The 13,613-nt window shown below is 44.2% G+C and overlaps 1 protein-coding gene across 1 annotated transcript in view; it reads left to right on the forward strand.

Moving 5' to 3' along the window:
* The window catches only part of POU6F2 (POU class 6 homeobox 2), a 162,767-nt gene that overhangs the window by 84,223 nt on the left and 64,931 nt on the right, over positions 1-13,613 (forward strand). Inside the window, exon 4 of the mRNA XM_068125835.2 lies at positions 6,591-6,810. Coding sequence (XP_067981936.2) covers positions 6,591-6,810 — 220 coding nt within the window. The remainder of the gene's footprint in view (positions 1-6,590; positions 6,811-13,613) is intronic.

Here is a 13,613-nt window from a genome sequence, read left to right on the forward strand (position 1 = left end):
AAATATCTCGTACACAAGCCAAGCTAACAAGATGGTTGCCGTGGCTACATAATGCAGCCAATCTCAGCCGTGATCTAATCACCTTAAGATAATGTCATGAGGAATAGATGTCTGCAATATGAAAGTTAAATGTTCAATGGTTTTTTGAAATATCGCATAAACAGAAGTACATGGACGGATGATCGGTCGGTCGGTCGGCCTAGAGTTTTAACCTGATTGGATGTTTGGTGGATACAGAAGCCGGTGGTGATGGCTCAGATAGCCGAATAATTATTTATTTATAAACTTGTACACACGACCACCGTCATGAAGTTGCACGAAGTTTATTAACACAAAAAACAAGTTCATAAACAAAGGATGGCGTAAAACAAGTTAATGAAAAAAATAAATCTCAAACATGAAAAAAATCCAAAATAAAATCCAAAGCCACAAAACCTCCAGAATTCCCAAGAGAAATTATCTATTCCTATAAACCTTTATAACCTCACGCTTGGAATTTATGGCGAGGCTCTGGAAAAAGACACGGACATATGGAAGGGACAAAAGATGTCACCAGAAAACGGTGTGAATTACCTCAGGGAAGTGAAACCCTTGGTTCTTGGGGAATCCTGCACTATTAGTCAGGTTCACTATGTTTTTTCGTTCAAAATCATGGTAGATTAGCAAACCTATACATTTTTGGAAACGTTATTACATGGAAAATCTGAAAATCAATGTTTACATTTGCCAATTCCGACCAATTCGATTCGACCAATTCGACCAATCGACCAATTCCATTCGACCAATTCGACCATTCGACCAATCGCTTCGATCGACCATTCGACCAATTCGATCGATTCGATTCGATACGATTCGATTCATCGAATTCGATTCGATCGACCATTCGACCAATTCGATTTGCCAATCAATTTGACCGACCTTTGCTTGTGTGGAACGGACTGTGAAAACGATGCGGACTATATTGTCGGATACGACACACAGGACAGTGATGACGAACTCTAAATGGCATATTCTGTAATCGTGTATGTTTGATGCCATTGACTGCCTGTGTATATTTTGTCATTGACTGCCTGTGTAGATGTGAAGTTATACTGACTGCATGTGTATATATGATTTTGCTGACTGCCTGTGTATGTTTGGTGATATGAATTATTGTGACACATTTTGATGTTATTAACTGCCTGTACAAAATGATAACATGTATTTGATTATGCAACTTATCGCGAATATAAAGACAGTATTTTGCAATTCAAAACCTTTGATTCGTGCCTTACCATTCCCCATAGCACTAATTTGATACTTTCATTGGATTCCTTGTCCCTGAAAATATAGGTTTAGTATATTTTTTAAAGTTTTTAGGGTAATTAGAGGCAGAAATAGAACAAAATATGTATTTTACAGTGGCCATTTTGAAAATCCAAAATGGCCGCCATACAGGTATCTCTCCAAATGTAAACATTGATTTTTAGTTTCCTTATGCTATAACCTTTCCAAAAATGTATAGGTTTGCTAATCTACCATGATTTTGAACGAAATATAGTTTATTGACATAGTGAACCTGACTATATGCTGCGGCAGAGACTGTGTAGTGTGTATACATCTGGGACTTTCCTGCAGCAATGTGTGGCCAGTCTCAGCAGGACAACAATGGACCACACACAACTCGCCACGCAGAATGCTGGACCCCAACATCAGACTAATCTGGCACCAGCTTGAACTTGACTCTGACTCTTAAACTACCTCGACAATGATGACCACCACCTCCACCAACAATCATGATAACTACAACTATCGGGGGCACCTCTCCGTCCGTGGTGGTTGTACCCTCTCAACGCAAGTCAGAGGCCAAATCTTCCCCATTCTTCCCTGCTGCCCGGATTCGTCAGGGCAGGACGGTCACGGTCAGAGTGCCGATTGGTCCCCATGGACCAGCCCTTTCCCTCTCTCTCTTCTCTCTGTAACTCTGTCGTGGCTCCGACTTCGTGAGGGCGGGGTACACAATCCTGGATGTGGGGGATCTCTCGGTCGCTCCTGGGAGACCAATTGGCTGTCTCCATGCCTGTTCGACATCGAGATTCTGTTTGCTTGTTCGAGAGAACTCTCTGGGGCTATACAACAATAACACCAACCACACCAACACCATCAACACCAACAACAACACCAACACCACCAACACCAACACCACCACCACCAACACGACCAACACCACCAACAACACCACCACCAACACCAACAACACCAACACCACCAACACCAACACCAACAACAACAACACCTACACCACCAACACCACCACCAACACCACCAACACCATCACCAACACCAACACCACAACCACCACCAACAACACCACCACCACCACCAACACCATCACTACCAACACAACCAACACCACCACCACCAACACCACCACCAACACCACCACTACCAACCCCAACACCACCAACACCACCACCAACACCACCACTACCAACCCCAACACCACCAACAACACCACCAACACCAACACTTGTCTCCGCTGCTGGTTTTTTTTTATCTCCAAACCCTTAGCGGCATCTGCCACATCATCCAATGACGAGCCACCACAATACTATTAGGACGGCCCCAAGGCTCCGAGGTATTCCACCTTCGGGTTCTCAAAAACTCCAAAAGTTATTGAGAGTTTCACAAAGTTATCACGAGTTCTTCGGAGTTTCAGAGAGGTGTGGCATGGGGGAACAAAGGTCAAAAGTACATGGAGCGAGAGGGGCATGGGAACGCCAAACGCACCTTCATTGCGGAATCAGGTGTGATTAGGTATACATTCCCCACCTTCGGAGCTCATCCCATCTTCCAAAAACTTAAGCCTTTAATACTGCCAATAACACTGCCCACTCAACTTGTCCAAATTACATAATAATTAATGGCGTATACATGTCGCAATGCTCATAGTGTTAGTTAATTATACATGTCGATCATTGCTTCATTAATTCTACAGAAATACAAATCTTATATAATCCATCCGTTACATGTATCGCTATCATTCCATGTCTCGTGGACAATACAATGTCCACAGGGACACTTTGGGAATATTTGAGCCTCAAATTCCCACTCGAATGGAGGCTTTGATTTTTAGCTTTTGGGCAGAGTGGTTTCAATGGAATCCCTGACAATCTGAGAATATTTCCATGAAGTACAAAAGAAAGGAAAATATAATTGTCCTGGGCTAGCAGGACAGCTTTGAATCCCACTTTTTATTGAAAAAAATAAATAAATAAAACGAGGGACAACTTCAAAAAAAATGCAATAACCATAAAAATGGTAAAATTGGACACAAAAACAATGCTGAACGGTGCGATAAACACCCCCGATGCACTCTCGAGTGGCACTGCCTTGATTCCTGACTTGTTATTGCAAAGTTTGAAACGCTGATGAATGCAATAATAGAACACATCGATCATGTCACAGGGAATGAGATCAAAATCCAGTCTCAGAATTCATGGAGCAAAATATAGGGGACTGTGGTGCATTGGGACATCCCCTCCCTCCCAGCTATTCTTGGCCAATGATATTAGGTACCAATGTCCCAATGCACCACAGTTTGCCCATGTCCCAAATGCACCACAGTTTGCCCATGTCCCAAATGCACCACAGTTTGCCTATGTCCCAAATGCACCACAGTTTGCCCATGTCCCAAATGCACCACAATTTGCCTATGTCCCAATGCACCACAGTTTGCCTGTCCCAATGCACCACAGTTTGCCCATGTCCCAAATGCACCACAGTTTGCCTATGTCCCAAATGCACCACAATTTGCCTATGTCCCAATGCACCACAGTTTGCCTGTCCCAATGCACCACAGTTTGCCCATGTCCCAAATGCACCACAGTTTGCCTATGTCCCAAATGCACCACAGTTTGCCCATGTCCCAAATGCACCACAGTTTGCCCATGTCCCAAATGCACCACAGTTTGCCTATGTCCCAAATGCACCACAGTTTGCCTGTCCCAATGCACCACAGTTTGCCTATGTCCCAAATGCACCACAATTTGCCTATGTCCCAATGCACCACAGTTTGCCTGTCCCAATGCACCACAGTTTGCCCATGTCCCAAATGCACCACAGTTTGCCTATGTCCCAAATGCACCACAGTTTGCCCATGTCCCAAATGCACCACAGTTTGCCCATGTCCCAAATGCACCACAGTTTGCCTATGTCCCAAATGCACCACAGTTTGCCCATGTCCCAAATGCACCACAGTTTGCCCATGGCCCAAATGCACCACAGTTTGCCTATGTCCCAAATGCACCACAGTTTGCCCATGTCCCAAATGCACCACAATTTGCCCATGTCCCAAATGCACCACAGTTTGCCTATGTCCCAATGCACCACAGTTTGCCCATGTCCCAAATGCACCACAGTTTGCCTATGTCCCAAATGCACCACAGTTTGCCCATGTCCCAAATGCACCACAGTTTGCCCATGTCCCAAATGCACCACAGTTTGCCTATGTCCCAAATGCACCACAGTTTGCCTATGTCCCAAATGCACCACAGTTTGCCCATGTCCCAAATGCACCACAGTTTGCCCATGTCCCAAATGCACCACAGTTTGCCCATGTCCCAAATGCACCACAGTTTGCCTATGTCCCAAATGCACCACAGTTTGCCCATGTCCCAAATGCACCACAATTTGCCTATGTCCCAATGCACCACAGTTTGCCCATGTCCCAAATGCACCACAGTTTGCCTATGTCCCAATGCACCACAGTTTGCCCATGTCCCAAATGCACCACAGTTTGCCTATGTCCCAAATGCACCACAGTTTGCCCATGTCCCAAATGCACCACAGTTTGCCCATGTCCCAAATGCACCACAGTTTGCCTATGTCCCAAATGCACCACAGTTTGCCCATGTCCCAAATGCACCACAGTTTGCCCATGTCCCAAATGCACCACAGTTTGCCTATGTCCCAAATGCACCACAGTTTGCCCATGTCCCAAATGCACCACAGTTTGCCCATGTCCCAAATGCACCACAGTTTGCCTATGTCCCAATGCACCACAGTTTGCCCATGTCCCAAATGCACCACAATTTGCCTATGTCCCAATGCACCACAGTTTGCCTATGTCCCAATGCACCACAGTTTGCCCATGTCCCAAATGCACCACAGTTTGCCTATGTCCCAAATGCACCACAGTTTGCCCATGTCCCAAATGCACCACAGTTTGCCTATGTCCCAAATGCACCACAGTTTGCCCATGTCCCAAATGCACCACAGTTTGCCCATGTCCCAAATGCACCACAGTTTGCCTATGTCCCAAATGCACCACAGTTTGCCCATGTCCCAAATGCACCACAGTTTGCCCATGTCCCAAATGCACCACAGTTTGCCTATGTCCCAAATGCACCACAGTTTGCCCATGTCCCAAATGCACCACAGTTTGCCCATGTCCCAAATGCACCACAGTTTGCCCATGTCCCAAATGCACCACAGTTTGCCCATGTCGCAATGCACCACAGTGTGCCCCTTTCCCAAATGCACCACAGTTTGCCCATGTCCCAAATGCACCACAGTTTGCCCATGTCCCAAATGCACCACAGTTTGCCCATGTCCCAAATGCACCACAGTTTGCCCCTTTACCAAATGCACCACAGTTTGCCCCTTTCCCAAATGCACCACAGTTTGCCCATGTCCCAAATGCACCACAGTTTGCCCATGTCCCAAATGCACCACAGTTTGCCCATGTCCCAAATGCACCACAGTTTGCCCATGTCGCAATGCACCACAGTGTGCCCCTTTCCCAAATGCACCACAGTTTGCCCATGTCCCAAATGCACCACAGTTTGCCCCTTTCCCAAATGCACCACAGTTTGCCCATGTCCCAATGCACCACAGTTTGCCCATGTCCGAAATGCACCACAGTTTGCCCATGTCCCAAATGCACCACAGTTTGCCCATGTCCCAATGCACCACAGTGTGCCCCTTTCCCAAATGCACCACAGTTTGCCCATGTCCCAAATGCACCACAGTTTGCCCATGTCCCAAATGCACCACAGTTTGCCCATGTCCCAAATGCACCACAGTTTGCCCATGTCCCAAATGCACCACAGTTTGCCCATGTCCCAAATGCACCACAGTTTGCCCATGTCCCAATGCACCACAGTTTGCCCATGTCCCAAATGCACCACAGTTTGCCCATGTCCCAATGCACCACAGTGTGCCCCTTTCCCAAATGCACCACAGTTTGCCCATGTCCCAAATGCACCACAGTTTGCCCATGTCCCAAATGCACCACAGTTTGCCCATGTCCCAAATGCACCACAGTTTGCCCATGTCCCAAATGCACCACAGTTTGCCCCTTTCCCAAATGCACCACAGTTTGCCGGACTTGACAAGTTCCTCGCTGTTATTCCTTGCATCAAATAGGAGAGTGCAGCAGGTTAATCAGACTCACCGGTGGCTTCTTTACGTCGTCCCAAATATTTCCACAAACATAATTTCGCTATATTTTACGAAAATAGTAAAATGACAAGTAACAGTAGAATGACAGCAAATGACAAACAGAAACATAAAATTCTGCACCTTCTTCTTCTTCTTTTTCTTCTCAGGTAGCAGCACCTTTCCTGCTGCCTTTTAGCATGGTAGCAGCATCGACTGCCGGTGCAATGCCAGGTGGCTTTCTTCTTGGAGGGCAGCACGGAGGAGCAGCTACACCGCAAGGTTTCCTGCTCAGCATCCCCGCAGTGGGTCTCGGAGGCCTCCAAGAGCTGACAGCAGCCATGACGGGCGGAGCAGGTCCGATGGCAATGCTGCCACATCAATTGCAAGGTAACCAAACCCAGGATGTCTCAAAGTTTCCAGCCTGTTTGACCGATCTGATATTTTTGTACGGCATAAAATGGTCACCAATTCCAAAAGTTTTTATTGTTTGATTTTATTGCCCTGTATTAATGTTGTGGGTTACGATATGTAAATAAATGTGGAAAAAGTCAGATTTAATACAATTTAATTCCACGTTATAAGGTAACAAAAGGTGAAAAGTTTGAAATTGGGTGCAGACTTTCTATAGGAATTTTGTGTGTGTGTGTGTGTGTGTGTATGTGTGTGTGTGTGTGTGTGTGTGTGTGTGTGTGTGTGTGTGTGTGTGTGTGTGTGTGTGTGTGTTAAGGCTAAAGTTGTTTGTGAGCAATGTTTTGTGAAATTATTGCTGTTTACTGTTCATTAATCTGCATACATCCACTCAATGCTGGCACAAATATTGTTTTGAAGAAGTCTTTTTGCTCACTTGGCAACAGAAGTCTGTTCTCTCATTGAATATGTGCAGTAGCAGATGAGAAAATGTACAAAATCAGATGTTCTGGAGCATATTTGCAATGCAGTCTCACAGAATTACACTCACCTTCTGTCCTTTGCCATTTTCTACCCGATCCGACGGAATCCCTTACCATTAATAGGCTTGAATCTGCCCGATACCATTATGTCACGGAAACTATTCGATCAGGTCAATCCTGGTTTGTACTTGGATGGGTGGCATATATCGAAGGTCAGCTGTTTTCATTTGAGGGGTGGACCGGAGGGTAGCGTGCTCACAGTATTTGTTTTCCTGTTTGATCAAATCTGACTCATAAACCTGTCATCCTGGTGCGGTGTCAGCAGGAGGCATGCATTGTGGAGTACGCTACCGCACACTGTAGTTGTGGGTTGGGATGGGGGGGTGACACACGATGGCATATATTGCACCACCTGCTTGCAGCGGCCCTGGTGGGAAGAGTGGAAATTACTGCCTCAATAATGTAGGTCCACAAACAGGAGAAAAGAGGAAAGTGGAGGTGTGCAGGAAGCCTGGATTTTTGTACTTGAACCAGGAAGCGGCGACTGGAAGATCATGTGCATCCTGGAGTACCTTGGAGAGGTTTAGAGGGTTGAGAGAATAGTGGGAGCTCGTATCTCCCACTATTCTCCCAGTGGGAGCTAGCGCAGTAGACAACAGGCCACCGATCTGCCAGTGATGTGAGAGCAGCATTATGTTAGATTTTATGAGTTACGGCCTCGTGTTAGATGCCTTGCTTTGCGGATGCTTTTTTGGTTGGTGATTGTGATAAAAGTTGGTTGATTGCTTGGTTGGTTGGTGGGTTGCTGATACCCTGATGCAAAGCAAAGCCAGCTTTGTTCGGTGATGCACAGATTGCTGTTCTGACTGAAGTTAGGTTGTGTCCATCAAAAATCCATAGTATCTCTTGAAAAGAGGAGGCCATTTTGTACTATATTGAGTGAAATATGTAAGATAAATGGAACAAATGGATAATTAAATGGTTTACGTGGACGTGGATTTTTAAATTAGAATAAGCAAGAGGTATAGAATGGGGTTAATACATGGTCATATGAGGAATACAACTAAACTAGCAGGGACCTGCAGAACATCTGCGCAATTTAAAATGTGACTTCAAGTCCTCAACCCCCCATCCTGCACCCTATAAACCCCGAGTCACAACACCCCCCCCCCCCTCCCAACCCCAAGTCATCAACCCCCTCCCCCAAAGATTTTCGAAGTGTGCCTATCGTTTAATTATATAGTTGAAAAAGAGTTAACTCGCCTTAAATAAAATCTTTATATATATATATATATATATATACACATATATATATATATATAATCCAGGAATATGAAAAAATATACTGTAAGAAGTACAGATACATTCAAAGTACCAAATACCCATGCCAAATAAAGAACATCCTCCAGCTTGCAGCATTGTCGGGGCGCGTTTGGCGCCCGGTGATGCCACCGTGCAGCACATACAGACGGTATTGGGATGGACAGGTGTACAATAATTGATTGATTAACTGCATAATTAAAATCAATAAATAGTGATCATAAAATATTTGCTTAATCAATTGGTATTGGCAGGGAGAGGTGTACAATAATTCATTGATTAATTGCGTAAATAAAATCAATAAATAATAATCGTAAAATAATTTCTTAATCAATTGGCTAAAGCATACCTCAACCACCAGTTTTTATCCGAAGCTCTTAACGTTTTGAAAATTAATTAAATAACTCATTAATCAAATTTTTAAAATTAATCAATCAATTAATCAATCAATTAATTGAAGAATCAGTAAATCCAAAATATCCTTTATAGCCACTTAACTTGGTCACTGTTGTGTCCGAATATCAGCTTCCTCACTTAAAAGGTGCTTAAGATATTGCACAGATGAGAAAGAAAATAAATAAGTGATTGCTAATGAAAATAAATAAATAATAATCGTAAAATAATTAAATTATTAACCAATAAATTGGCTAATATAATACCTAAACCACCACCGTTTCATCCGAATCTGTAACTTAAATTTTTTTAACTAATCCATTCATTAATCATATATAATTATGTTCATCTTACTTCCTTGTATATATATATATGTAAGGTCTGCACAAAGTGTCTGCACACTTATATATATATATATGTAATATATATATATGTTCATTTTACAACACTTCCGCACATCCAACTCTTCATCATATATATATATATTTCATTCATTCATTCATTCAATCAAATATGGCCTCTAAAGGTGGTTTTTTTATTCAATCAAATAATTAATCGATGAATTGATTAATCAATAAATTGAAAATACGATTTACAGCCAAACACTTGGTCATTGTCGTGTCCAAATACCAGGTTCCTAACGCAAAAGGTGCCTGAGATATTGCCCAGATGAGAAAGAAAATATGTACTTAAGTAATCGATAATAATTAAGTAATTAATCAATGAATGGATTTATCAAAAAAAAAAATACCGTTTTTGCCAAAGCACGTGCGCACTATTGTGCTGCAATTTCAGCTTCCTAGCTCAAAGGATGGCTAAGATGTCACCCTGACAAACAAACAAAGAAAGAAACCGGAGTGAAAACTGAGTACTCCTTTTCAGCGCTCGTCATCGCCGGGCCCCCTTCGGTGCCTGGCGATGACGTCATGCAGCGCCTGGAGATGGAATAGGAAAGGAGCGGTGGACAATTAGATCAGTTCGATCCCTGACTTCATTTTTCAGTTGCTGGTTATGTCGCTGGTTTGAACGGTTATGCTGAAGAAACCACGCCAGGTAAACACAAGCTGCGGTGTCAGGCTTCTTCCCAGCGATGGGCCTGGTCATATCTCTGACTGTACGGGGACATCTACCAGTGTTGTTTTATAATCTCGCTAAGTTACCATTTCTGAGACCTAACCGTAATGCTGTCACCCAATCCAATACCACGAGCGTGCTACGGCCATAACAATTTAATGCCACCGGCACTGACTAATCTTCAATCAACCTCCTTGCGGAACTCCACGACGTTGTGTCACCTGTATCTTGTGATGGAGATTCCTGAATATCCTTTCCCTTTGAATGTTTGCTGGAGAACGGAGGGTTTTTGTTGCAACTCCAAGTGTGTCCAATCCGGCTATCCACCTGCGTCTTTTTTTTTTGTCCTTTTTTCACTCCCGGCTTTCCATTCCTACCTCGTGTCTGTCCCTGATGTCGGGCCAATGTTGAGCAGTAACTGTCATCTTTTGCCATCTCCAGCAAATCCTCTCATCCTGCAACCAGACTCGGTTATAACTTATAAGCACCCTGTGGACTCAGCTTTTTTTCCTTCCTTTTATTTTCTCTCATGTCCTTTCTCTTCCTCTCTTTTTCAACAAGACAATTTATTTCCCTTTGAGTCTGCATCATTTTCATTTTGCTCTTGTCATCCCAGCTGCCTGTAGTTTATGGAAGCCATGTTGTTATGCTTGGCAATCATTTGCTGTTGTGCTCCTTCATATTATTTTGCTGATCTGTCTTTTGTTCCTTGGGTTATTTGTTTTCTTTTGTCTTCATTTTTTCAATGCTTTTTTTTTTTTCCTGTAAATCACATTGAGGCATCTCCCAGCAGTAGTTAGGGCAGGCATTTGTAATTTGTTCAGGGTTCCAGCGATAGCTCGCCTACTCTTCATGAAGGACACCACGGGATGTTTAACGTCCACTAATGCCACATTGAACCCTGGTGTTGGGCTAGCGGCTAGGGTGCCGGCTTAGGATCCTAGGATCCTGGGTTCGAATCCCGGTCGATCGCTGAATTAACGCCAGGGGGGTTGACTCAGCCTGTCATCCTTCCGAGGTCGGCTAATTGAGTACCAGTTCACTGGTAATTCCCTGTTTGTCGCTAAAGGCGGCAAAAAGGGTTGGCGTCAGGAAGGGCATCTGGCCGTAAAACATTGCTTCAAAAAGAGGACCAAAAAACAACAACAACCACGGTTCCCGAAAAAGGCCAACCCCCGCTTGCGGGAAAAATGGCCCCTAAAGGTGGTTATATTATAATGCCAGCAAACGGGATGCCAAATTTAAAATCCATCCGAGGGACGGCACACGCATTGATGAATCGTTCTGCATATGAAACACCGGGATGATAGTTTACAGCTGGGTCGGGATTAAAACCCAGGCTGGACAGCTCAGAGGGTCGTGTGCGTACCTCTAGGCATCTAGGGTATCCTGACAACCCATATCCAAGATACCTCTGCAGAAGTCACCTTGATTACTTTTTTTTACAGGATCTAAGGCTCGTAGACACACCCACACATAGACACACATACAACACAAGACAACGCAACACAGGACTGTTACACAAGACAAACACAGCCTCTGAGCTTTAATTGGGGTAGTTCCGTCACTTTATGGGGTACTCTGGGTACCAGCGATGCCACAACAATGGCACCGCTTCTGTGCAATGTACAAGCTGCGATTGATTTTTTTAAACTCCAAAATACATGTTTTGGGAACACGTAATCATGTAACTTAATTTAAACTTTTATGTAAGCGTTGACTCCTATCACTTCAAATTAAGGCCTGGCTGGCACTACACAGGGTTCGTAACTTCATAAAACAAGCCAGCAACATGGCTTTTCTAACAGTCATGACAAATGCTGCTCTGATTATTTCCGTGACATTGTCATCATTAAGACAACGCATTTTGGTAATGCGAGCACTGAAATAAAGAAAAACAAATCATTTTTCAGTTCTTGACAAGATGTAAACATTACTTCAGGACAAGCTGTCCCTTCACCCGGCTGTTCAAAGAGCCATGACACATCTCCAGGCTGTGGTTACTGCAGCCTGACAGTCCGCATGCATTATTCAGGTGCCAAGCTCTTCCTTTTCTTTTTCCTTTCCATTGTGGCCGCAAAGCATCGATCGCAGTCGCGGAAAGGCTACCGGCATGGGGGGGCGTGTTGAGGGGCTCCATTCCCACCTTTCATTCTTCCCACAAACTCCTTTTCAAATCACAGTCCTCTCCACTCCAAAACTAGCATAATGGTGCTCGCCTGTGCACAGCACCTGCAGGACGTAAGTGCAAGATGGTTGCCGTGATTGCTTCCTATTTCCTCCCCGCTGACAATGGCAATGCACATGGTTAGTTTCATAAATACGTCAAACGTTTGTAAGAGTAACAAGCTGGAGTGTGTTTGCTGAAGGTTTTGCACGTTGAGTGTATGGCACGCAGTCGGAAAGTAGCAAAGACTTTCCGCCATTTTATTTTTCTTTAGGTCGGTTGGTTTATCAAGCGGCCTGCCAACTTAAGATGCAAAGCGTTCCTTCGAGTCGTGCCGCCTTTCGCCCTGTAGTCAGCAGTTGACATTACTTTGTCTCAGTTATATAAGGAAGACTGTTATCTATCCACCTATGCTAGGCCTTGGTTGTATTGCTTTGGATGTGTCTGCTGATTTCTCACTTGCTTCTGGAACCTCCTTCCACTTTAGATAAAATATTACTCCTCCCTTGCGGACTTCAGCAAGGCCTTCACATTCTTCCTATTTTTTAACACGCCAACTGTCCTTGTGATGTTTAACATTCTGTAGTTGAATAGTTCTTTGATATTCTCGGCCTTCCTTTCTATCTTTGGATCTTGGCTAGAATAGAGGATGTCTGGTTTTGATAAATAGCCAGAAATTCCATTTTGCATTCTCGAAGTTGCTTTCTACCTTAAAAAGGACACGTCACTGGATTATCCGAAGCCTGTCAGAAGGTGAGTTTTTCGTTGTTCTTGATGAGCGTACGCCTGAAGGATGCCCGTTGCTGGAAGGTTTTGCAGCAGGTTATTGATTTTCTATCAAACTCCTCGGCATCTAAAGTGCAGTTGTCATAAAAGGCTGGGCGGAAGGAGATTAAAGAGACAGGCAGATAAAAAAAAAAGTCCTGTGAAATGCTGTTTTTGTCGTTGTTACTTATTCTGGTTTTGTTTCGGGCTCTACCCATGGACCATCGTCCCACGGTGAGTAATGGAGTGCCAGAGCCAAATTCTGCTGGGTTGGGCCCTGTGGACCTATTCGGGGCAGGAATATGGAATGCGGACATTAACTTGACTACTTTTCATCACAATACGCAGTGGGATTTTTTAAGATTCCACAGTAAGAAATGTGAGGAGATGGGTCACCAGCTTAACGGCCCATCTGATGGATTGCGTATTTTGTTTGGCGCAAGGCCCTGCTTGCAAAGTCCCAATCCGACAGTTTATAGTCAGGTCAGGAACTGAATCCAGCGTAGATGGCTCAAATGCGAATGCGCTACCTCTGTGCCATCCTGTCAGACCGCCATGAAATGGTCCTTAATGGCAGTGAT

This window comes from Myxine glutinosa, chromosome 10 (genome assembly GCF_964187855.1).
Source record: "Myxine glutinosa chromosome 10, kmMyxGlut1.1, whole genome shotgun sequence".
NCBI lineage: Eukaryota > Metazoa > Chordata > Myxini > Myxiniformes > Myxinidae > Myxine > Myxine glutinosa.